The sequence below is a fragment of the Dendrobates tinctorius genome, unplaced genomic scaffold (genome assembly GCF_039654945.1).
Source record: "Dendrobates tinctorius isolate UK_male_01 unplaced genomic scaffold, ASM3965494v1 ptg000054l, whole genome shotgun sequence".
Classification (NCBI taxonomy): domain Eukaryota; kingdom Metazoa; phylum Chordata; class Amphibia; order Anura; family Dendrobatidae; genus Dendrobates; species Dendrobates tinctorius.
In genome coordinates this window covers 17,508,373-17,535,783 of record NW_027361722.1, presented here as the reverse complement: position 1 = coordinate 17,535,783, position 27,411 = coordinate 17,508,373, and the positions used below count along the sequence as shown (strand labels likewise).

Genomic DNA, 27,411 nt, shown 5'->3' with positions numbered 1-27,411 from the left:
AGAATAGGAAGCAGTTAAGGAAACCAGGATGGATGAACACAGAACTTAAGCACATGCTAATAAGGAAGAAAAAAATGTTTATAAAATGGAAAGAGGGAGGCATATCTAAAGAAGAATATAATGCTGTCTGCAGAACCTGCAGGGCACAAATCAGATTATTTAAAGCTGAAAATGAATTGAGGCTTGCAAGAGATGTCAAAAGCAATAATAAAGGATTTTGGGGATATGTCAAAAGTAAAAGAAAAGTCAAAGATGCTATAGGATTTTTACAGGATGAAAATGATGAAATGGTAAGACAGGATGTTGAGAAGGCTGAACTTTTAAATTCCTATTTTGCATCTGTTTTCTCTCAGAAAGGAAATGTAACATCAACTGTTATTCACTGTCCTATTAAGGGAATAGAAGAATCCAGGATATCTATAAACAGAAAGATAGTGAGGAAACACTTAGCTAGCCTAAATGAATTCAAGTCTTCAGGTCCAGATGAATTACACCCCAGAGTACTGAAGGAGATAGCAGAAGAAATTTTTGAACCCCTCTCTATAATCTTTGAAAATTCTTGGAGAACAGGAGAAGTGCCAGAAGACTGGAGAAGAGCAAATGTTGTTCCTATCTTCAAAAAGGGGAAGAAGGTGGACCCAGGTAACTATAGGCCGGTGAGTCTGACTTCTATACCAGGAAAGATCTTTGAACAAATTATTAAACAACATGTATGTCAATACCTGGATAAGAATGAAGTGATTAAACAGAATCAGCATGGGTTTGTAACTAATAAGTCATGTCAGACTAACTTAATTTCCTTCTATGACGGTATCACTGATTGGGTGGATCAAGGAAATGCTGTAGATATAGTATATCTTGACTTCAGCAAAGCATTTGACAAAGTCTCTCATACAATCCTTATTGAAAAAATGATTAAGTATGGAATGGACAAGGCAACTGTTAGGTGGATTCATAACTGGCTTAGTGATCGGACCCAAAGAGTGGTCGTAAATGGCTGCACATCCAGTTGGAAGAATGTCTCAAGTGGGGTACCACAGGGCTCTGTCCTGGGCCCTGTATTGTTCAACATCTTTATCAACGATTTAGATGAAGGAATTGAGGGTAAACTGATTAAATTTGCTGATGACACAAAGCTAGGAGGAATAGCTAATACTAGAGAAGAGAGAGAGAGGATTCAAAAAGATTTAAATAAACTGGAGAAGTGGGCAGCAACTAACAGAATGGTTTTTAACAGGGAGAAATGCAAAGTACTACATCTGGGCAATAAAAATGGAAAAAGCATATATAGAATGGGAGGAATAGGGCTAAGTGACAGCACATGTGAAAAAGACTTGGGTATACTAATAGATCACAGACTGAATATGAGTCAACAGTGTGATGCAGCAGCAAAAAAGGCAAATGCAATTCTAGGATGTATTAACAGAAGCATACAGTCTAGATCACGTGAAGTCATTATTTCCCTCTACTCCTCTTTGGTCAGACCTCATCTGGAATATTGTGTCCAGTTTTGGGCACCACATTTTAAAAAAGACATCAACAAACTGGAGCAAGTTCAGAAAAGAGCGACCAGAATGGTGACCGGTCTGCAAACCCTGTCTTATGAGGAAAGGTTGCAGGATTTGGGAATGTTTAGTTTGCAAAAGAGAAGACTGAGAGGAGACTTAATAGCTGTCTACAAATATCTAAAGGGCTGTCACATTGTAGAAGGATCAACTTTATTCTCATTTGCACAAGGAAAGACTAGAAGCAATGGGATGAAACTGAATGGGAGGAGACACAGATTAGATATTAGAAAAAACTTTTTGACAGTTAGAGTGATCAATGAGTGGAACAGGCTGCCACGAGAAGTGGTGAGTTCTCCTTCAATGGAAGTCTTCAAACAGAGGCTGGACAGACATCTGACTGGGATGATTTAGCGAATCCTGCTTTGAGCAGGGGGTTGGACCAGATGGCCCAGGAGGTCCCTTCCAACTCTACGATTCTATTCTATGATTCTATGATTCTATGATTCTATGTTCCTTGTGGACAACCACACCCAATCACCCACACACAGGTCCGGACCAGGCACACGTCTACCGTCAGCCACACGTTTATACCTAGAACCTACATTCAGCAAGCGCTGCTTTACTCTCCTCCAAACGGATGACAATTGTGCTCCCAACTGGTCCTCCTCAGGGACGCCCGCAGAGCTCCCTTGGCGCAAGGTACAGAATTGGGGATGTTGACCATAAACACAAAAGAAAGGAGATTCCCCAGACGATTCCTGATAATGATTGTTTATCGCGAATTCAGCCAGAGGAAGAAACGCCGACCACTCTTCCTGATTGCCAGACACAAAACAGTGTAAGTATTGTTCCAGGTTTTGGTTCATACGCTCAGTCTGCCCATTCGACTGAGGATGGAAAGCCGATGAATGAGACAATTTAATCCCTAGACGTGAACAAAACGCTCTCCAAATTTTGCCACAAATTGTGTACCTCTATCAGATACAATGTCAGACGGGACACCATGAAGTCTGACCACCTCGCGAATAAATACCTAAGCAATGGTCTTCGCATTGGGCAAAGATGGCAAAGCAACAAAATGCGACATTTTAAAGAACCGATCAACTATTACCAGAATGACCGTGTTCCCAGCCGAGGAGGGCAAATCCGTAATGAAATCCATGGAAATCTCAGTCCATGGCTTACTGGGAGGATGCAATGTGCCAGCAGGACGGGAGCGTGGTGTCTTGGCCCGTGCGCACGTGGTACAGGCTGACACATATGAGGCAACGTCCTGCCAGATTTTGGGCCACCAAAAACGACGTGATACAAGTTCCAGAGTGCCCTTATCTCCTGGGTGGCCCGCCAGGACAGTATCGTGATGTTCCCCTAACACTTTTAAGCGTAGGTGTAGTGGCACAAGCGATTTATTAGGAGGCAGATCCGGCGGTACCTCCTCCTGAGCATCTGCAATCTCTGCCTCAACCCCATGTCGTGAGAGCCGAGATCACAACTCCCTTTTGGAGGATAGGCACCGGATCCTCACGTGGCTCTCCACCCGAAAACATCTGGACAAGGCATCCGCCTTAGTATTCTTAGAACCTGGTCGGTATGTCACAAAAAAATTGAACCGGGTGAAAAATAACGCCCAGCGAGCCTGTCTGGGGGACAGGCGTTTAGCAGACTCTAAATAAAGCAGATTCTTATGGTCTGTTATAACAGTAATCTGATGGACAGCCCCCTCCAAGAAGTGTCGCCATTCCTCAAATGCCAACTTGATGGCCAACAATTCCCTGTTCCCAATATCGTAATTACGCTCGGCCGGCGACAGTTTCTTGGAGAAGTAGGCACACGGATGCAATTCGCCCAAGGATGGACCCTGAGACAGTACCGCCCCCACTCCAACCTCACATGCATCCACCTCCACGGTAAATGGTAGGGAGACATCAGGCTGAACCAGGATGGGAGCTGAAGCAAAACTGTTTTTGAGGAATTCAAACGCGTGCACAGCAGCCTCAGACCAGTCAGAAAAATTGGTACCTTTTTTAGCCATGTCGGTGAGCAGCTTAGCAATCATAGAAAAATTCTTAATAAATTTCCTATAATAGTTTGAAAAGCCCAGGAATCGCTGAAGCGCCTTGAGATTATCAGGCCGATCCCACTGCAGCACCGCTTGCACCTTAGCGGTGTCCATTTTAAACTCTGAGGCGGAAATTACATAACCCAAAAAAGGTAATTCTTGGACGACAAATACACATTTCTCAAGCTTGGCATAGAGCTTGTTTTCCCTGAGCAACTGCAACACCTGCCTAACATGCTCTATGTGTGCATCACGGTCGCGTGAGTAAATAAGAATGTCATCAAGGTATATAATAACAAATTTCCCCAAGAGATGAGAAAAGACATCATTTATGAAATGTTGAAATACTGCTGGCGCGCTCGTCAACCCAAATGGCATCACCAAATTCTCAAAATGATCCTCAGGGGTATTAAATGCCGTCTTCCATTCATCCCCTTGACGGACTCTTATGAGATTGTACGCCCCCCTGAGGTCAAGCTTGGAAAACCATTTGGCACCAGACACCTGGTTGAACAAATCGGGTATCAGTGGCATCGGGTAGGGGTCACGAACAGTAATCTGGTTGAGTTCCCTGAAATCCAGACACGGGGCGTAATCCGTCAGCTTTCTTCTTGACAAAGAAGAACCCCGCCGCCAATGGAGATGATGAAGGCCTGATGTGCCCTTTGCTTAGACTTTCTGCAATGTATTCTTTGAGAGCTTGCCTCTCAGGACCTGAGATATTAAACATCCTGGCTTTTGGTAACTTGGCCCCCGGTTTTAACCTAATAGCACAGTCATAGGGTCGGTGCGGTGGCAGCTCTGAACAACCTCTTTCAGAAAATACATCCAGCAGTGGCTCCGGGATGCTGGGAGTCACAGTGGAGATACACGTGGCCAGACAACTCTCCTGGCAGTATCTGCTCCACTGAATTATGTCCTGGGTTTTCCAATCAATCACCGGATTGTGCATAGACAACCATGGAAACCCCAGAACTATCTGAGCAGGTAAATTACTGAGCACCTTACATGTTACCCGCTCAGAGTGTAGGACCCCAATGTGGAGTTTTACATCAGCCACAAACTCTTTAATCTCCCCTTGTGAGAGAGGGGAGGCATTGATGGTAACCACCCGGATAGGATTAGGCAGCGTCTCCACCTTAAATCCCGCAGTACGCGCAAACTTTTCATCAATGAGATTAGCGGCTGAACCACTATCTACAAATACAGTAATCAACAGCTCTTGGCCCCCGATTACTACCTTGACAGGGAGCATACACTGGGAGACCACCACGGAGGATATGCAAAGGCTCAGACTAGACTCCTCCAAACCCTCTGAGCCTAGCAGTTTTCCGCCGGCACGTCTTTCTTAGGTACCAGGGGGCAAGCATTAATAAAATGTCCTTTTTTGCCACAAAAAAAACAGACCCCTTGCTTCCTTGGCAAGGGACATTTATGCTTGTCATTATGTGTATGTGATATACCAGCGATCTGCATAGGTTCCACGGATTCACCTGAGGCGACCTCACCAGAGACTGCCCCTCCCCCCACAGGCAATGTCTCCTGCGACCTCTGACGAAAACGGCGATCAATGCATACTACAAGCACCATAGCAGCCTCTAGTGAAGCGGGAGTCTCATACATTAGCAGAGCTTGTTTTACCCTTTCAGAAACCCCATGCAAAAATTGACTCCTTAGAGCAGGGTCATTCCATTGAGTGTCCACAGCCCAGCGACGAAATTCCGTACAATAATCCTCGGCTAGTCGCTCACCCTGGAGTAGAGAGCGTATTTTAGACTCTGCTAACGCCAGTCTGTCAGGATCGTCATAGATTAAACCCAGAGCAGAAAAAAAAAGTCTACGGACTCAAATGCAGGTGAATCAGAAGGTAGTGAAAACGCCCATGCTTGTGGATCACCACTCAGCAAGGACATTACCAAGCCCACGTGTTGAGCCTCCTTTCCTGAGGAGAGAGGACGCATGCGAAAATACAATTTGCAGGATTCACGAAATACAACGAACTTACAGCGATCACCAGAAAATCGTTCAGGAAGAGGTAACTTGGGTTCAGCTGCCCTGACTGCTGCCTCAGTTTGCACAGCAGGAACAGACAGGCCTTGTTGCTGGAGCACCCCCCTCAGTTCAGTGACCTGTATGGACAGAGCCTCCAGCTGCTTGGTTATGGAGACTATAGGATCCATGGTAAATAATTCCTATTTTTTTTTTTTTTTCTTTTTGGGCCGACTATAATGTCATGGGAAGCCTAGGTAACTTTAGGCTGAAACCCCGGGGCCCCTGCGGTGTCCCTCAGCCTAGGGGAAACCCTGTCTGTCCCTCAACCCAGGGTTTACACTGAAGGTGTGCCTGCCTGGGCCTCCACCCTGTCCTTGTCTCCTGTCCAGCCCTAAGCTGAAGCCACCACACTCCACCCAGTGAGGAGACCAAACACCAGACCCAACAAATAAGTATGGACAGGGATAACGGAAATGCACCACACCGCGTACACACAGGGGAATACAGTAATGTGCAAGGGCAACCAAAGAATACAACACAGGGAGGCAAAATGGCAACAATGGCATATACTACACCAGCAACTGTATGCTCCTTAGACCACCACTCCAGACCGGTATCGCTTAGCACAAGGCAAGAGCTATAGTCGGCGACGCCCATAGTCACACAGGGCAATTTAAAGACAGAGGGCGTGGCTAAGCCCTCAGCCAGAATGACAACCTGGTTAACCCAATCCAAGCCGGATCAGAAGACCAACCAGCGCCGCTGAGAACCATGTGGTAGGATGGGGTATTACTGCTATCTGCCGGACACCCTGGTGCGAACAGTGTCCGACATGACACAGAGTTTACAAGACTGTCAATATTGGGGCCAGAAAAAGACAATGCAGATTGTGATATTCGCAAGTGAGTGCTTCTTTTTATTTTTTCTCACTCATTTCTCAGTATAACAACACTTTAATTCAGGAAAATATTATAATACAGAAATAATGGCAATTAATATAGTTAAAATGACTTTTTAGAATTTCTCACGGATAGGTTATCACTAGAGTTGAGCGAAACAGGTCGAACAATTTCAAAAGTCGCCGACTTTTGGCAAAGTTGGGTTTCATGAAACGAAACCCGACCCTAGGATGAGGTCGGCCACGAGGTCGGCGACTTACGCGCCAAAGTCGCGTTTCAAAAGTTTGTTTAGCGCTCTTTTTCAGCCAATCAGGATCCACGGACACTGTGGGCAACATGATGACATAGGCAGGGGTCGCCACCATCTTTCAGAAGGGCATGCAAGTGATTGGCTTGCTTTGGTGGGCGTCACAGGGGTTATAAAAGGGCGTGCACGCCGACCGCCATCTTACTTCTGCCGATCTTAGCATAGGGAGAGGTTGCGGATTCTGTAGGGAGAGCGTTAGGCAGGGAAGAAGACAAAAAAACTGCTTCTGCTGCTAGCGATTTTGCCTGTGCAACACACCAGTCACTGTGTGTGCAGTGCAAGGGGAGGCTATATTGTGGTGAATCAGCGGTGTTGGTTGTTAGGCTGCCTTCTAAGGCTTCCTGACAGCTGCATTGCTGTTTCCCCACTGCTCTGCAAACTGCTTTTTTAAAAGCAATCCCAATTTTTTTTTTGTCCTGCTAAGGTACTGAGCGTGCATTTATTCACACCATACAGCGGTGTACGCTCCTCACACAGTACCGTGTAACGGCTGTTATCACAGCCACAGTGAAGCTATCTGTGTGTCACTGTGGAAGGATAAGTGGAGGACTTGTTCTGTTCTTACAGACCTACACTCTAGGGAGATTCCTATTCTGCCCAATTCTACAATTCACTTTTTTCACACCTGTGCCATCGAGCCTGTGACATAGCGCTCTGATATTCAGTGGGCCTCACACAATCCAAAAGTGTCCAGTGTCCACAAGTGTCTGCAGAAATTCAAAATCTCCCTTATCCTGTAGTCACTTTTTTCACACCTGCTGCATTGAGCCTGTGACATAGCGCTCTGATATTCATTGGGCCTCACACAATCCAAAAGTGTCCAGTGTCCACAAGTGTCTGCAGAAATTCAAAATCTCCCTTATCCTGTAGTCACTTTTTTCACACCTGTGCCATCGAGCCTGTGACATAGCGCTGTGATATTCAGTGGGCCTCACACAATCAAAGTGTCCAGTGTCCACAAGTGTCTGCAGAAATTTAAAATCTCCCTTATCCTGTAGTCACTTTTTTCACACCTGTGCCATCGAGCCAGTGACATAGCGCTGTGATATTCAGTGGGCCTCACACAATCCAAGTGTCCAGTGTCCACAAGTGTCTGCAGAAATTCAAAATCTCCCAGAAATTCAAAATCTCCCTTATCCTGTAGTCACTTTTTTCACACCTGTGCCATCGAGCCTGTGACATAGCACTGTGATATTCAGTGGGCCTCACACAATCCAAGTGTCCAGTGTCCACAAGTGTCTGCAGAAATTCAAAATCTCCCTTATCCTGTAGTCACTTTTTTCACACCTGTGCCATCGAGCCTGTGACATAGCGCTGTGATATTCAGTGGGCCTCACACAATCCAAGTGTCCAGTGTCCACAAGTGTCTGCAGAAATTCAAAATCTCCCTTATCCTGTAGTCACTTTTTTCACACCTGTGCCATCGAGCCTGTGACATAGCACTGTGATATTCAGTGGGCCTCACACAATCCAAGTGTCCAGTGTCCACAAGTGTCTGCAGAAATTCAAAATCTCCCAGAAATTCAAAATCTCCCTTATCCTGTAGTCACTTTTTTCACACCTGTGCCATCGAGCCTGTGACATAGCACTATGATATTCAGTGGGCCTCACACAATCCAAGTGTCCAGTGTCCACAAGTGTCTGCAGAAATTCAAAATCTCCCTTATCCTGTAGTCACTTTTTTCACACCTGTGCCATCGAGCCTGTGACATAGCGCTGTGATATTCAGTGGGCCTCACACAATCCAAGTGTCCAGTGTCCACAAGTGTCTGCAGAAAATCTAAATCTCCCTTATCCTGTAGTCACTTTTTTCACACCTGTGCCATCGAGCCTGTGACATAGCGCTGTGATATTCAGTGGGCCTCACAAAATCCAAGTGTCCAGTGTCCACAAGTGTCTGCAGAAATTCAAAATCTCCCAGAAATTCAAAATCTCCCTTATCCTGTAGTCACTTTTTTCACACCTGTGCCATCGAGCCTGTGACATTGTGACATAGCGCTGTGATATTCAGTGGGCCTCACACAATCCAAGTGTCCAGTGTCCACAAGTGTCTGCAGAAATTCAAAATCTCCCTTATCCTGTAGTCACTTTTTTCACACCTGTGCCATCGAGCCTGTGACATAGCGCTGTGATATTCAGTGGGCCTCACACAATCCAAGTGTCCAGTGTCCACAAGTGTCTGCAGAAATTCAAAATCTCCCAGAAATTCAAAATCTCCCTTATCCTGTAGTCACTTTTTTCACACCTGTGCCATCGAGCCTGTGACATAGCACTGTGATATTCAGTGGGCCTCACATAATCCAAGTGTCCAGTGTCCACAAGTGTCTGCAGAAATTCAAAATCTCCCTTATCCTGTAGTCACTTTTTTCACACCTGTGCCATCGAGCCTGTGACATAGCGCTGTGATATTCAGTGGGCCTCACACAATCCAAGTGTCCAGTGTCCACAAGTGTCTGCAGAAATTCAAAATCTCCCTTATCCTGTAGTCACTTTTTTCACACCTGCTGCATCGAGCCTGTGACATAGCGCTGTGATATTCAGTGGGCCTCACACAATCCAAGTGTCCAGTGTCCACAAGTGTCTGCAGAAAATCTAAATCTCCCTTATCCTATAGTCACTTTTTTCACACCTGTGCCATCGAGCCTGTGACATAGCGCTGTGATATTCAGTGGGCCTCACACAATCCAAGTGTCCAGTGTCCACAAGTGTCTGCAGAAATTCAAAATCTCCCAGAAATTCAAAATCTCCCTTATCCTGTAGTCACTTTTTTCACACCTGTGCCATCGAGCCTGTGACATAGCGCTGTGATATTCAGTGGGCCTCACACAATCCAAGTGTCCAGTGTCCACAAGTGTCTGCAGAAATTCAAAATCTCCCAGAAATTCAAAATCTCCCTTATCCTGTAGTCACTTTTTTCACACCTGTGCCATCGAGCCTGTGACATAGCGCTGTGATATTCAGTGGGCCTCACACAATCCAAGTGTCCAGTGTCCACAAGTGTCTGCAGAAATTCAAAATCTCCCAGAAATTCAAAATCTCCGTTATCCTGTAGTCACTTTTTTCACACCTGTGCCATCGAGCCTGTGACATAGCGCTGTGATATTCAGTGGGCCTCACACAATCCAAGTGTCCAGTGTCCACAAGTGTCTGCAGAAAATCTAAATCTCCCCTGTCCTATAGACACCTTGTACCTTGTTTTACATTACTATATAGTTTGTAGGATTTTGTCTACATTTCTACCAAAAATGAGGAAGGCTGGTGGAGGAGGCCGTGCAATTGGGCGGGGGTTGGCAGCTGGTAATGATGGTGTTGGTGGTGGATCTGATGGTAGTGGCAAAAGCAAAATAGGACCGAATGCAGGAGGTGTTGAGCCTTGGTCATCGTCTGGCTCCATAAGGCTTCGAAGGCTTAGTTTTCTAGGAGTTGGCAAACCGCTTTTAACGCCAGAGCATCAGGAAAAAGTTTTGTCTTACATTGCTGACTCAGCCTCCAGCTCTATCGCCTCCTCTTCTGAAGTTGTAAAAAGTAAAAGCACTGAGTCGTCATTGGAGGCTCATGTTCATGAACCACACCTTTCCTTGTGTCCTTCACCACAACCAAGATTGAAGGATGACGCAGGCCATACTACTGATTACTCCATGGAGCTGTTTTCACATACCATGCCTGGATTATCAAGTGAAATGGTGAATTACCCAGGCCAAGATGAATCTGACATGGAGTGCACTGATGCACAGCCGCTGATAGATGATTCTGCTGGTACATTCACTCAGAGCACTACATTGTCCTCGCAGTGTACAGAGCCAGATTCTGACCCTGATGAGACTCAGGTGCCCCTTCCCGCACACTATACCACCATACACGGTGACACAGAGGAAGGTGCACATGACATTGAAGAGGAGGTGATGGATGACCCAGTTGTAGACCCAGATTGGCATCCATTGGGGGAAGAGGGTGCTGCTTCCAATAGCTCAGATGAGGAGCATCCACAGCAGACATCAACATCGCAACAGCTGTTATCTGGCAGGCCTGGAGCACTCCAAAGACAGGTTCAAAAAATCAAAAGAGTTGCTGGACAGCTTGTCCAGAGGGTCAAAACATCACAGCGTGCTAGGCCGCAAAATGTCTGCCAAAGTAGGAAGAGTGCAGTGTGGCACTTTTTTGAACAAAATCCTCATGATCAGGCCAAGGTTATCTGTAAGAAGTGCGCAAAGACCTTTAACCAGCATGCACTTGCAAGCGTGGACACAACACCAAACCTCAAGTGCCACATGTGCAACTGATCACAAAGAAGGTAGTCAGCAACGCTACATTGTTTCCCCACTGTAAGCCCACCGGTTAGCACAGCAGCAAATGTTGAGGTGTCGTTGCAAGGCCACAGCAGTCAGGGAATCCCACTGTTATATCAACGAAATACTGAATCTAGGCCATCAGAAAGAACACCAACTCCATCACCATCATCAACCCTCTCTCAGTCCGCCCTGTCCACCGCTACTTCCACCATATGCAGCTCTCAAGTCCAGCTCACCCTCCCAGACACTATGAGTAGGTCAAGAAAGTACTCAGTCTCTCATCCGCGTACACTGGGTTTGAACGCCCACATTGCCAAACTAATCTCGTTTGAGATGATGCCCTATCGGTTGGTGGAAAGCGCAGCTTTCCGCGAACTCATGGCCTATGCAGTACCACGCTATGACCTACCCAGTCGCCACTTCTTCTCTCGCAAAGCCATCCCAGCCCTCCACCATCATGTGAAAGACCGCATTGTCCATGCACTCAAGCAGTCAGTGAGTGGAAAGGTGCACCTCACAACTGATGCATGGTCCAGTCGGCATGGCCAGGGCCGTTACGTGTCCATCACTGCGCACTGGGTTAATGTGGTGGATGCAGGGTCCACAGGGGACAGCGGTGGTGGGACAGTGCTGCCTAGCCCACGGTATAGGAAACAGTTGGCTGTAGGCGTTCCACCCTCCTCCTCCTCCTCCTCCAGAAGCGAAAGCTCATCCACAGAGCGCAGTCGTACGAGCACTCCATCTGCAGCTGCCACTGTTGCACACGAGGTGTCCCCCTATCGAGCAGCTAGTGGAAAGCGTCAGCAGGCTGTGTTGCAGATGATGTGTTTGGGCGACAGACACACCGCCGAGGTGCGGGCCGAGTACTTGAAGCGACAAACTGAGTCATGGCTGGGCAGTGTACATCTTGAGGCAGGCAAGGTAGTTAGTGATAACGGCCGTAATTTTGTGGCAGCCATAGCCCTTTCAAAACTCAGCCACATACCTTGCTTGGCTCACACCTTGAACCTGGTGGTGCAGTGCTTCCTCAAAAATTATCCGGAGTTAACAGCCCTGCTCCATAAGGTGCGAAGACTGTGCGCGCAGATCCGCCGGTCGCCTGTACACTCCGTTCGTATGCAGAAGCTGCAGCAATTGCTCCACCTTCCCAACCACCGCCTCATTATCGACATTGCAACAAGGTGGAACTCCACCCTGCGCCCTGGAGCGGCTGTGCGAGCAGAGGCAGGCCATAATGCATTTATGGGAGGATACACGGCCAGGCACTTTGAGAGCAGACATGGAGTTGACAGGTGTGCAGTGGTCGAAGCTGAAAGACCTCGGTAAAGTCCTTCAGTGTTTTGAGGAATGCACACGGCTGGTAAGCGCAGACGACGCCATCCTAAGCATGAGCATCCCACTTATGCGTCTGCTCATGTGAACTTTGACGCACCTTAAGGAGCAGGCATCTGCAGCCAATGTTGACGAGGAGGAAGAGGTGGAGGGAATCGTTGATGACATTCAGCCATTGTCTGCTCAGGGACCTCTCCTAGACGAGTTGGAGGAAGAAGAGGAGGAGGAGGATGATGATGGGGATGATTACTTAGGGGAGGAGAATGCATCTCGTGGGGCAAGTGAAAATGTTGGCGTGGCAAGGTCTGGTACAGGGTTTGTGCGTGACTGGAGGGATGTGGATTTGCCAGAAAGTGCTCCTCCAACCAGCACTCGCAGTGCATCATTGACACCGGGAACATTGGCCCACATGTCAGATTATGCCTTGCGGATCCTAAAAAGGGACCCCCGCATTGCCAAAATGATGAACGATGACGACTACTGGTTGGCCAGCATCCTGGATCCACGCTATAAAGGCAAATTACAAAACATCATGCCACAGGAGAACCTTGACCTAATATTGGCTAATAAACAAGCAACTCTGGTAAATCGGTTGCTTGAGGCATTCCCAGCACACAGCAGCGGTGATGGTTCTCACACGAGCCGTACGGGCCGGGGGCAGCTTGGCAGAGGTGTTCATGGTGCACACAGCAGAAGTGGTGTTGGAGACAGGGGTTTCATGACAATGTTGTGGACTGATTTTTCAAGTACCGCTCACACAACTGGTAATACAGCATCGATGGAAAGTGACAGGAGACAGCAGTTGTCAACTATGGTTACAAACTACTTTTCCTCCCATATCGATGTTCTCCCACACAGGTCATTCCCCTTTGACTATTGGGCTGCTAAACTGGACACCTGGCCTGAATTGGCACAATATGCCTTACAGGAGCTCGCTTGCCCAGCTGCAAGTGTGCTTTCGGAAAGAGTCTTCAGTGCAGCTGGATCAATCCTGACAGAAAAAAGGACCCATCTGTCAACCCAAAATGTGGATGATCTAACCTTCATTAAAATGAACCATGCATGGGTTTCCAAGGATTTTGTCCCACCTTCCCCTGATGACACATAGGGTGACAGAAAAATGGCTTGCTTTGGTCCACCTCTTCCTGGGACTTGACCTATTTCGCCTTTTGCATCAGCTGAATGTCCAACATCAACATATGCCACTTTCTAAAACTCCCTAACTGTGCTGCCTCCCCCCCATGGCCGGGGTCACCACCTAGCACGCGACACCGTGCGAGTGCCGTTGCCCTGGACAGGTGGGTAGGCCGACGCTTGGGCGCGGGCACTGGCACAGGGTCCCTCATAGTGCAATCAAGTGTCTCTGACGGTGGTGGTGCACACCCGCCGTCAGACACACCGCCGTACTATGAGGGGCCCAGTGCCAGTACCGACGCTCACGAGTGGGCCCCCCTTGCTTGGGCAGGGCCCCAGCATTTGCAATCTTTACCTCTCCCTGCTCCTCCGCTGTGTAGTCTGGGCCGTCAAATCCATACTGTGCCTGACACCGTCTGAGCCTGCCTCCTGATGTATAGACATATCTTTTGAATGTGTACGCTATCCATACATGTTATCCGGGGATACGGTACCCTTTCTCACCTTTGTGCAATCACGTGCAAGCCATACTGGGCCTAACACCGTCTGAGCCTGCCTCCTGATGTATAGACATATATTTTGAATGTGTACGCTATCCATACATGTTATCCGGGGATACGGTACCCTTTCTCACCTTTGTGCAATCACTTGCAAGCCATACTGGGCCTTACACCGTCTGAGCCTGCCTCCTGATGTATAGACATATCTTTTGAATGTGTACGCTATCCATACATGTTATCCGGGGATACGGTACCCTTTCTCACCTTTGTGCAATCACGTGTAACCCATACTGGGCGTGAGAACGGCTGGCGAGCTGTTAAGCAATCTACAGTACCTGTGGTTTGCACACGTAAGTTTTTCATTTTTTTCAGGAATGACGGTTAGGCCTAATTCCGGAACTGCGGTTGACCTGCACTTACTGGGAAATCATCATTCGCGAGTAATAATTGTAATCAGTGATCCCCATCACTAACGTTGTTCAGCGGGTTATCTGCACCTGTAAGCGACAAACGCTGGCCTTTTCAGTGTAGCGCACATGCAGCCACGGACTGTAAGGGCATGACACACCAGTTATTGGCCAATCTCATGTGCCAGAGTCTCACGTGTCCCTCTAGTAAGCCGGACTCGGACCGCGGGGAATGACGGAGTCTCGTTCGTTAATGGAATTAAGCTTGCAATGTGTGCATCTGTTCTGTAGCTGGCATGGTTGAGGTTTCCCAGGTGGAGTCGAATTAAACCGTAGGCTCCACTCCTGGTGGTGCCCTTCTGGACATTCCTTTAAGGTTCAGCTTTGCAACCATACTGCCCACGTAAAACAAACACTTTGCCTTCATGAACGCTGTTTGGAGGGTCATGACTCATGGGAATAACGCCGCCCAATCAGTTAACCTGCTAGAGAGATCCTTCATTGCTCCCAAGCATGACATCACACTCCCTAGGAGGAAGGTAATGCCACTGTGGCGACCGTACTCCTGGGGGCGACACAAGTGCACTGATGCCCAGCCACTGCTCGATGAATCTGCTGGTACATTGACCCAGACCACTACATTCCCCTCGCACGCTACACGGCCTGAATCTGACCCTGATGAAACTCAGGTTACCCTTCCCATATACAGTTCCATCTTACACGGTGACAAAGAGGAAGCTGCAGATGAAAGTGCAGGTTTGGCCCACCCGCCATCAGACACACCACCGTACTATCAGGGGCCCTGTGCCAGTGCCGTCGCCAACGAGTGGGCCCCCCCTGCTTGCTCAGGATCACAGCACTTGCAAGGTTGAAATACTGTGCAGTGAGATGGAAGATGGGGACAACGAGGAGTCCAGACTAGTACAGGGATTCCCTAGCGAGGAGACTTATTTCATTGTTTTCAATGTTGGGACAGCAATTTTTGGGGAGCACTATACTCTGGAGAATGATAGATGGGGCCCACCATACACTGGAACATTCCAAAGGTGGACATCAGACACTGGAGCAGCATTTACAGGGCCCATTATACACTAGAGCATTAGAAATGGGGCCCATTATGTTTGGAGCATTATTTGGGCCCATAAGACAGTGGAGCTTCATCCATGGGGACCAACATATACTGTAGCATTATGTGGAGCGCATCATATACTGTTTCACACATTATATGGGACCAATGATTCTGTATGGAGAAATAGATGGGCCTCGTCATGAGATGTAAAAAGTGAAGTATTTTTCATTGTACTATACCGCTATTTCTCTGCCGTATCGGAGCATGATGAGTTGTGGTATTATGTGTTAAAGGGGCGCTCTTTCGCCCAGGGCACATGAAAACCTGGAGCCAGCCCTGCCCCCCCACAACTTTAGCCAAATAACCCCCATTTTTCAGTGCGTAACTAGTATTATGAAGTTAATTAAGGTTGACAAGCTTAAGTAAGAAGAATTGATGCTTTTGGCATTCAAATGGGCACTGTAGGTGTGTTTCCTGTCCTCCTCTCACTGCCGACTTTTATTCCCCATTGACTTACATTGGGTTTCGTGTTTCGGGACGACCTCGACTTTTCCCTATAATCGGCCGATCTTGCTCGACCCGACTTTTGGAAAAGTCGGGTTTCACGAAACGAAACGCGACCCTAAAAAAACAAAAGTCGCTCAGCTCTAGTTATCACTATCAGACTAGTAGCCAGCCGACATCTGGCACCCCAATGCATTAGCTGTAGTTGGGTCCAATAGCAGTCAAGTGGCCGGAACAGAACAGCTCCGTTCACTGTATACTGGCCATTCTTGGGATGGCAGCTCAACTACCATTGATGTGAATGAGATCTGAGTTGCAGTACCTAATAATGTCCACTGGACAGTGTATGGAGCTGTGCCTCACCAGCTGTGAACATTCTGGAAGCTTCAAATATCTAATTGGTTGGTGTGTCGGGCATAGGACCCCCACTAATCTGATATTGATGACCTGAGTTGCTTATCATAGGAGGGGGCGGAGTCAGACCATGCGACAGCTAGCGACAGCAATGATAATGTCCTAGTGATAAAACAAAAAGATTAAGGTTTGCACCATAATTTACCAAAAATAATTACTCTAGAGCATAGGAACTGCATTGCTGCCATAGAAAATAGTAGAAACAATTGAAAAAAGCGCTATATAATGTATACATGAAATATGCATCTGCAAAAATTGCTATGAAAAAAAAGAAGGTTCTTAGCGCATAGATTGGCCAATGTATGTGATACAAATAGACAAGAAGGAATTATATGTATTAAAGATATTGAAAGATAGAGATAGATAGTGATGAGGAAGATAGATAGATAGATAGATAGATAGAGGTCCCCCTTAATTTTCATAACCAGCTGAGGGAAAGACGACAGTTGGAGGCTGATGTTAACAATCTGGAAAGGGGCCAATAGCCATAATGGTTCTCATGCTATTAATATTAATTCATTGCTGTTTCCTTAGCCTTTACTGGTTATTATAGAAGAGACCTCCCAAAAAATGACATGGAGTCCCCTATATATACTAACCACCAAAGTTAAACAGTAAGCAGCAGGCTGATATTAATAGGCTAGGAAGGAGCTGGGAAATTTGCAAAACATTCTTAACAATGATAGTGAACAAACCATAACCCTAACATGTTAATTAAGGTTTGAAATCTTGGTCAAAGTTATCTAAGAATACAAATCTCCCAGGGGGCCCAAATTTTTGCATTGGCATATTTTCCTTTTGTTAATTTTTAAAATGAAAACATTACAATATATTTTTTTGGCCTAAAATAGAAATGAAATGTGTCATCTAATAATTTTAGGCCTTTTAGAGATCATTTCCTCTGCAACTTGCTTAAATGTTCACAATAACAATAATATTGACCAGGGGGGCCCAAACTTTTACATGCCACTGTACGCCCAAACAAAAGTATATGGCCACATATATGGTATTGCTGCATTTGGAAGAAATTACTTTATAAATGTTTGGTTCCAATTCATCCTATTATTCTTTGTGAAAATTAAAAAATTGGGGCTAAAGCAACTTTTTCATGTACAAAACGTAATTTTTCATTTTAACATCCCAAAGTTATAAAATTATGTCAAGTACCTGTGGGTTTAATATGCTCACCACACCCACCAATGAATTCCTTGAGGCAGGCGTTCCCGTGGCAGGATGAGCACACCGGCTGGGAGCTTGCCAGACCCGTGAGGGGGATGGAGCTGCCAGAGGACTGTGAGGCAGCGAGCAGGAGGACTGGATGAGTGCCCCGCCAGAGACTTTTAGCTCAGGAGAGCCTACTGGGAGTTATGGACTTTGCTGCTGCAGCCGTTGCTGTGAATAGGGAAAGATCAGGAACCGTTACCTTCTTCTTTACTACACCTTTATTAAATACAAGTTGCCACTGTTGGGCCGTACAACATGTGACGTGTGTTTCATCCAGCATGGAGAACAGCTGCATGATTGAGGTAACCCACCATGACCCGAGGATGGGATTAGAATGGTCTTTTTTTGTGCAAGGGGCCAGGGTGTGGACTAACTGCTGTAGTGGACTCGCCCGCGACTACCACCCCATGCCACCTTGTTACACCAGGATGGGACATTAATTTTCCCTTGTTTTATCATAGATCTTTTGCATTGCAGGGTATTAGATGTGCCAATCAGACACAGGCCTAGCTGTTCTCAGTATTGGTGACTGACGGCTTGAAATGCTCATTTGCGGATCTGCTCCATCTTCTGATAGTGGGCACAGCAGAGTACTACACATTCGCTGACCAGAGCAACTAATCAGAAGGGGTGCCACGTGTCAGACCCAAACTGATCAGTCATTGATGACCTATCAGGTCATCAATGTTCAAATAGTGGACAACCTTTTTAACTTATCCAGAAAAAAAAACAAGACCTCATTTGGCTACGTCAAAGGAAAAATAAAAAAAAAGGTATAACTTTGGAGTTCTAAACAATAAAAAAAGAAAAAAGTGGTTTGTTAAAAAGGCCAAAACTGACTTAAGTGGGAAAGGATAACAATATACCGCCTTAACTTTATGCTGAGTAAAAAAACCCATTTTCATATGAAAATTTATTTTACTTTTTAAATAGTTGCGCAAAACTATATCTAAAACAAAAAAATTATGTTCATGTGCCAAAGCCATTTTTTTACTAATTCTTCTGAAGAATTCAGCAATAGGCAGGGGGACAGAATAGCCGATCAGATTGATGAAAATTTACAGCAGTAAATGCTATATTACTAAAACGTAAATCTAAGACTCCGATGTTTGTCTGTCCACCGAGCGCAATAGAGTTTGGAATAAATTAGATTATAAAGAAAAAAAATCTGATATGAAAAATCACCGAGTGTGACAATAAATCTCGCTCCAACTGCTTCAATAGATTTTGACTCTTGGGTCCTTTCCATGGATTTTTAATTTTTCGCTATGAAAATGCACCAATGGAGACAAGAAATCTTTTTTTTTTGCCTGCGTCGGTAGATATTGACTCTCGGGTCTCTTCCACGTTTACGACATCCAAACTTAGGTCTGCTTGAAAATGTCATGACTTTGCTTTCCAAAATAGCATTGAAACTATCAAATATTTACTCCAGATTAGAAGGAGATCATGACTCATTTGACCTGCCCCGTGCCAAAACAAAGGCCAATCGCACGAGACCATTGTGTTACTCACCCTAAGAGACATAACCTAAGAATACACAGCAAACAACTAAGAATATAAAGTTAATTCCCGTAAGACTCTTCCATCCTACTCTCCAATCCAACCTTCGGGCAACACCAAGTGAAGAGACCAACCATGAACTACAAAGTGTTTTGCTTATTTGCCATCGCCCTCATCGTTGGGTCTTCCATCTCTGCAAATGGGCAGAATCCGCCAAGTAAGTCATAAACCCTCTTTTCTTATATCAGTATATTATATATGTATGTTCTACCTCCTGTAAGAGCGTTGCCTAGATTTGTCAAAACGAGCACTTAATTTGTTTTACTGGTAAATCCAAGTAAAAGTGCTTTATTAGGAAATATTGGGTTACTGGAAAGGTGGGAGCCTGATAGCTCCGTAAAGAGGATTTACAAAGAGCATCTCTTAGTGTGGAGGACCTGGAACATTATATTTTCAACCAATTGATTTTTATAGGTAAAGTGCTATTCTTCATTTCTCCTGCGGTTGTGCTGTGGGCAAACTGAACAGGTTCTACTAGGTTCTCAAAAAGATTGAGGCTGTTGATGTTGTCTTTGCGCATATTCACGGCACCAAGTAGCCCTCTAATGGCTCATACTCACATGCAAGAAACTTGGACGAGTCTCGCACATCAATACCCGGCACTTGGATCGGAACGTTCAGCTGCATGTAATTCTACGCGATCCGAGTGCCGGCGGCAGTGCCGGGTATTGACGTGCGAGACTCGTCCGAGTTTCTCACATATGAGTATGAGCCCTAATATCACGACTTGCGTTACCTAAGGACTAAAACAGCTATTCCATTTGATTTACTAGTGAATCCGTGTGAAAGTACTTTATTAGGAAATATTGGGTTAGTGGAAAGGAGGGAACCCCATTTTATGTATTATCTCCATGAAGAGTGAAAAATGGAGCTACCAAGCGCATCTTTTAGGCCTCTATCATCACGACTTAGCCTAATTCTTTTCTTGGGAGGTGCATGTCATGCATTCCTTATGTGATAGCGTGCATCTTGGCGTCAGAGACTTTCTCGGTGCAGCGTGAAGATGCCCTAAGAGGGCGTTGCATGCTGGAGGACAAAAAGAGGCCAAATGGAGTGGATGACCAGATGGTCCACTGCGGCATTTGAAAGACAGGTGAGCTGCAGCAAGATGAGGATCATTTTTGTTCCCCCAAGCTTTGCAAATCAGAAAAACAGCGGCTGGCCAGGCGACATTTAGATGATTGTGCATGAAGCGGATGATGCAAAATTTGAGTCCAGGATAATGAAATTTTTTTTTTATATTTGAGGCAAATTCAAATGACTTTAAACTGATTTTGTCAACCCTATGTACAACCTTTACAGCGGCCTCCTGACTCTGAGCTTACCTTCTATGATTCTTTGCTCATTTTTAGGTGAAGATGAATGCTCTTTTGACCCAAGTTTAAGAAAAAATTGTGGAGACCCCGGCATCACAGCAGAAGAATGTATAGAGAAGAATTGCTGTTATAACAATAATGACCCATATACCGCCTGGTGCTTCTATCCTCGCCAAGTTGATGGTAAGTCTTAAATACTTGTACAGTCACAAAGCAATGTCCCATGGTCTCAATGTACCAAGATGTGATCTGTGGTTAAAGGGAACCTGTCAGCTGTTTTGGCAGGTATAAGATGCGGCCACCGCCTTTCAGGGCTTATCTACAGCATTCTATAATTACAGTGGAATTGCAAAATGTACCACAAAATGGAGTTTTTATTAATGGTTCGTTTTCTTCTATAGAATGCGAGTTTTAATCAGATTTTGATGGACAACCCGGTCTCTGTCAGTGGAAGAAACGCAAAGACACGATCGTCATCATGTTTCATATCTACGTAGATGGAACAATCGGAGAACGTTCTCTGCCTCGATCCGATTTCAAATAATGGCTTTCCTTCTTTCTAAATGTATTACAGCCAGGCTCTTATGTAAAGTAATAAAGAACCAATTGGAAATGTAGACGCGATTTGCAATTTTTTTTTAACTGACGCCCAAAGGACCTTCGACACTAATTCACTACTTTAAGGGTCTTCAGCCCAAAGATTCCAAGTTCTTATACATTTTTCATGCAGAAAAAAAACACAGTGGTTTACAGAAACAGCGAGAGAAATTAGATTCCTGAAATCTTATTCTCAAGGTTAATTTTTTTTCCTTAATTTTTTTAATTTTTTTTGGCTTGTGTTACATTTTTAAAAAGCGCCACCATTTTTCCACAACTGAGATCAAAATGACTTGTAATGTCTGCTATGTTTTTGCGCCTATAGTTTGTGTTTTTTTGTGCAGAAAAAAATGCTTAAGAAGAGATACTTGTGAAAAAGATAAAGCTTGACCTCATCCTCACTGGTCAGCACAGATTAAGAGGCTGAAGAGAGTCCTGATCAATAATGTCCTCCTAGGCGCTACTCTACACTCAGAACAGGGCTATAGCAATATTCTAGGAACTAAAGTATGAGCCCCCTCCACATCCCACCCAAGAGCTTTTCTGACCTCCCATTCTTCATCCATAGACATTAATATGGAGTTGGCCCCTCTACAGGTGTAACGGCTCCCGCTCTTCTGGGAAGACTTTCCACAAGATCTTGGAGACGTTTCTCCATATTCGAGAAGATCATTTATAAGGTCAGACCCTGAAATTAGGAGAAAAGCTCAGCTCACAATTTCTGGTCTGCTTCTTTCCAAAGGTGTTGGATTGGGTTGAGGTCCAAACTCTGTTCGGCCAGTCATGTTCTTCCACCAAACTGAAGAAGGGAGTGAAGAAATGTCATGACTTGATACCTCAGTGGCTCCTATTACAGGACCGCCCTGGTATCAGTGAGCTCTGCACCACCGGCCGTTCTGTCACGTTAGTAAAGGTGGACATCATGTGGGGGGCCGGAGGTTAGACACCGGGGGGCCAGATGTTATACATGTGGGGGCGAGGGATCGTATGTTATACACTGGGGACTGAATGAGAAACCGGAATCCAATGATTAAGGCATGTGGACAAATGCTTTTCTCCACATAGTGAATTTGCCTTGTATATGCCTAGGCCATGAGGCTGTCAAGTTCAGATCAGGAGATCCGCAGTTGGTCAGTTATTCTTGTGCTTTATGTCACCCCTGCTGAGGGAGCATGACGTACAGAGGCTGCTGCAGCTGGGGACAAATAGAACTTTACAGAGCAGACATTAAAGGGGTTGTTCAAAGCCAAAAGTCATTTTCATACTACATGACTATCCAGTGGCATAACTAGAGTCTGATGGGCCAGGTGCAAAATTTGGCTATGGTTTGATTTCTTTGCCTGTGTGGATTGGATGATTTGTTACTGATCTCTGGTGATAAATGCATGTCAATAGCACCTTTAGAAATAGATTTACTTAGAAAATAGGTGACGTGTTCCATACTTACTACCCTCACTGTATATGTTGCTGATATAAAAAATACATTGAAAGAACAGATTTTTTCCCTTTTTTTACTTTTTTTTTAACATTTTTTTGTAACGTACCTGATATATTAAACTTTGTGTCACAACTCTGTTGTCTGGTGTCCCAGGGCCAGGGGTTCTTTCCCTGTCCCTAAAGTTAGGGGTGCACTAGCTCACCCTGTTCCCCAGATTACTTCTGATGGTGAAGATGCCAGGGCCATATACCTTGCCTTAGCTCCTGAATCTGCCCTTAGTCTGTACCCTTCCCCCACCCAGGGAAGAGGGAAGTAATAGTGTACCGTAATACACAAACCAGACTAGCAAGGTAATACAAACAGGGATAAAGGAAAACATACCAATATACTCACTCAAACAACAAAGGGAAACACCAGAGAGTGGAGGATGGGGTTAAACCAAAATAGAAAAAGAAAGAAAATTATCACACACTCAAAATCTAGCAACTGTCACAGATAAATCCACCAAATCTTCCAATATTAACAAACAACCTCCATCCATGCAGCATAAGCGTCCTCTGACAATGAGTGCTATCCAGGACCCAGATTGTATAGGAGATGGGAGTGGCTAACAGTGAACAGCTGAGAGCCTTATTGCAGGAAAGCTTCCAGGAGCTCTCAACTGAGCAAATTAACCCCTGCGCTGCTGAAAATAAACTTACACCATTTAATATGAAGGTGAAGTGCTTCTAATCTAATTGGCCTGCAGGCATTGCTGTGAGTGTCCTGTGGGCAGGGCTGTGGGCGGAGCTGTGAGTGGCCTCTGGGTGGGGCTTTATGTGACTCTCTGCTTACATATTCATCCTTATGGGGTTATGACAGGTCCTGATTCTTCAGTGACCTGCCTCCTATTTTGCATAATGCATATAATATTGTGGGAATATAAAAAAAATGGACGCCTATAGCTTCACTTAAATCTTATCTAAGTAAAGCTGATACATGACACATTGCTAAAAAATTTTCACAACCTCATCATCTTTTACCACTCATGCCCCTTCCAGGAACCAAATTCTCTAAATGGGCACCTGGTTATGGGGATTATCCAGGGTTATAACTATAATGGGAGCAAATGGGTACAGTCACACCTAGATCCTGAAGCCCAGTGGGTCCAAAAGGTCTCTGTGGCCTAATAAGAAGAAAATACCCTTACAGACTATGATAGTTGTGGACCCTGTTGTAGATTTTTCATTATCTTCAAGATGCACCACTGAGTTTAGTCTAATCCTGATGCCATATATGAGAAATGTTCAAGGGCAGTCCTCCCTATTCCAAGAATCTCCTGGATGATCTGGACGTTGGCAAGTATGGTCAAACTACTGTATATGGGCCATACAGGACTGGGGTAACAGTATCCCAATCTTCCTCCAAAGAATCCATGCTCCCCACAAAGTATCCAGAGCCTCTCGCCTTCTATATCTACCCCCTGCTCCTGCTTGGAGCCTTGGCCCCCTTGTTTGTGCTCCCCTGATTCTATGTTATCCCGTAGGCCCACCTATGTCTTATGTGTGATCCCATAAAAGTTTCCCCCTGCTGATGTCTGTATACAATATGTTAATCTATAAATGAATTAGCTCGCTCTGACTGCTATTGGTTATAGATTGGTGCTTGGAAGAATGATAATATCATCAATAATAAAATATATTTCAACATACATGAGCGTAAATCTTAATGAAACAATTGATTGCAATCCGAGCTGTGAAAAACAGAAATTGCCAACGTTTCAGCCACATAGGACCTTTATCAAGGTATCTGAATAAATTCAGCTTTGCACAATACAGAAGTCTGACATCACATAGGGTGCAACTGAGCAGGCTTTCCCATAAGGCCTTCCAGCTATCCTATCACATGCTATAGAAAGTCCAATCAGGAGGGACTAACATAGCCTGTTGTAAATTCTCTTTCTGGGCTCCCTCTGGTGGTTACTGAAGGTAGTGGAGCTGGTCAGATTGACAGAGGCTTGCCACCTGATAATGATGATGATGATTGGAGATCTGGGGTTTCTGACTGGTGAATTTAAGACAGCTGACTTCCTTCATTCCCTGCTGATTTTCTTCCTGTGCCTTCTGAGGTCTGATGTCTCCTGCTCTGTTCCTGCATGGTTCAGCTAAGTGGTTCATTTGCTAATCTTTTTGCATTGGATCTGGTTTTGTCTATCTCTGCTTTGTGCGGGTCAGCTAGCTCCTGCTGGGGCTGTGCTGGATCACCGCCCATATGTTACTGCTTGTGTCAGTTTGTTTTGTCTCCTGTTATATTGGTCTCTTTTTGCTTTGCTTTCAGTATATATCAGAGGGCTGATATAGTGGGGGCGAAGTCGTGTGACTTCAGTGTTTTTTGGTGCATCAGACGTGTTGGATTTTTCAATGTTTTTTGCGTGATTGCAGACAGTGTCTTTCCTTTCCAGTCCTGTCTAGTCAGTTTGGGCCTCATCATTTGCTCAATCTATTTTTATGCCTGCGTTTGTGTTTTCATCTTGCCTCACCGACAATATATGTTTGGGGGCTTTCTATTCCTTTGGGGTCTGCTCCGGGGCAGATTAGATTTCACCTTTCTTGCTTTAGGCTGAGTTAGCTCTCCAGCTGTGCCAAGGCATCTAGGGCATCGTAGGCATGCTCCATGGCTACTGCTAGTTATGTGGATAGGATCAGGGGTCTGCAATCCGCTTAGTTACCAACCTCTCTGGTGTTCTGGTGGCTTAGCCTGGTCCTGCTATCCTCCTCAGTGACCCATTCATAACAATAGCCCCTATAAAAGCAGAGGCAGGGAATGCATTATTTTTCATTTGAGCCATTTTTTAAATCTATTTCACAAGTGTTCGGTTGTTTATTTTTTATGTTCAACATTGTGGACATGATTTAGGGTTTCTAAATGTTTTCGGGCTGATTTATCAATCGTGTCTAACAAAAGTGCTCCAGTGTTTCTTTCCCTTGATCTTCTGCAGGGATGAAATATTTTGCTCAAATTTTTGAGACAAAAAAAATCATTTTTTTTTTGCTCACCAGAGTTGGACAACCCCTTAATCTTTTTGTTTGGGGGGGGGGAGGGGGTTGTCACAGGGAGAAGAGATGAGGGTGTACCATGAACTGAGGATATTTTCCTTTATTGTTTCTTGTTTACAAAGAATAAGGAACCTATAGAGCCGAGACCACCGACCTGTAACCGAGTGACCCTTATCTCCTTGTATCAGTATATACGCTGTCTCCCATCCGCTGCAGGCAGGATAATATATTCCTACACTCTCCTTATAATAAACCATAGAAAAATATATTTTATATTTTCGTGAATATATTTATTTAACCTCTTCCGCTTTCCTCCTTTCTGAGCTAAGAACATGTGAGGCATAGATTGGGTGGCAATAGGAACCTAAATTTGCATAAAAAGAATAAATAAAAATTTGCAAAAAATTAAACTTGCACAGGGGAGAAACAATTCTATCAATCAACGTCTACATAAATGGTGCAAAAATCCACTCATTAAACATGTAGTCAAATAGAACAGATACACAACGAGGCAGAAAGCCTTTAAAAGTCTTCAAAGAAAAGTCAAAATAACTATAACAGCAGATCGCTCAAAACATGAAAGGTAATTCAATCTTCGATATACTCTCACGACCACAGTTAGTTGTTCTTATAGTCTGTTCAGGGGTCTCATAAAATGGATATTGCCATTTAAACCACAAGCGATTGGTGTCCGATTCTCCCCAATCTATAGAACCCAGTGGGAAAAATCTTCCAGCTCGACCTCCATATACAGACATCCAACAACGGTGTAAACTGTAGTAATTGATCCATTGTGCTAAATTTGGTTTGAAATTATGGTAGAACCAGGGTTTTATTATTTCAGCTTAGTCCAAAGCATAAGAACATTGGCCCTGGACAAAGCCAGATGGGCGAAACTCTGGGTTGGGTAAAATATATGAGATGCGCTGTCTTACGGATTTTAGTTATGCAAATTGCCTCTTCAGAGAGGAAGAGGGCTAGAACTCTAGCGACACTTATTGTATGTAGGAATCCTATAAGTCAATATCGACCCTTTATTGAACCTTACCACGACTTACGATAAAAACCAAACCACAATCTGTATTTGATGACGTGCGTTTTGGGGTATTGCCTCTCATCAGTGCAAAGCAAGAGATCTGATTAGGCTAGGTGAAAGCCTCTGGTCTGAGGTCTAAGAGGGTAATATCTCTCTTCATAGGGTAACATCTCTCTTTGCTGTGAGTGACACGGCAGTGTAAAGAGACTTAAAGGCCATGCAGTGCTCCCATGGCAAATTAAATATGCAAAATGCTTCTTTTAGAGGAAAATGAAAGATAGACGAAGGGAACAGATAACCGATCAGGACAATGAAAAATTATGGAAGGAAATGCTTTCTTAGAAGAGTGTCTGTCTATATGTCTACAGAGCTCAACGCAGTTTGGAAATAATTAGATTATAAAGAAAAAAAAATCAGTCATGAATACACACCAATGAAGACAATAAAGCTCGCTCCGTCTGCATCAGTAGATATTGACTCTTTTCCACGATTATGACGTAATATTTTGGGCTGTTTCGATATCACTTTAATTTTCTTTCCAAAATAATATTGAAATTGGCAGGTGTTTACTCCAGATAAGATGGAAACGATCGTGACCCACTGGACGTGCAGGGTGCCAAAACAAAGGCCAACCAGAGTACCCAACATTTCGATAGACCCACCCAAGTAGACATTACCTGAGAAGACATAGCAAACAGCAAAGAATATAAAGTCACTTCCTGTAAGACTCGTCCATTCTACTCTCGACTCCAACCATCCACGGGAAACACCAAGTGAGGAGACCAGCC

The 27,411-nt window shown here is 44.9% G+C and overlaps 1 protein-coding gene across 1 annotated transcript; it reads left to right on the top strand.

Annotated features, from left to right (window-relative positions):
• The first annotated feature begins 19,226 nt into the window (after positions 1 to 19,226).
• LOC141091535 (putative gastrointestinal growth factor xP1) lies at positions 19,227 to 21,134 on the top strand. The gene is made up of 3 exons (XM_073577183.1): positions 19,227 to 19,358; positions 20,554 to 20,700; positions 20,919 to 21,134. Exons 1-3 carry the CDS (start codon positions 19,277 to 19,279, stop codon positions 20,930 to 20,932), a joined length of 243 nt encoding a protein of 80 aa, XP_073433284.1. The 5' UTR covers positions 19,227 to 19,276; the 3' UTR covers positions 20,933 to 21,134.
• The last annotated feature ends 6,277 nt before the right edge of the window (positions 21,135 to 27,411 follow it).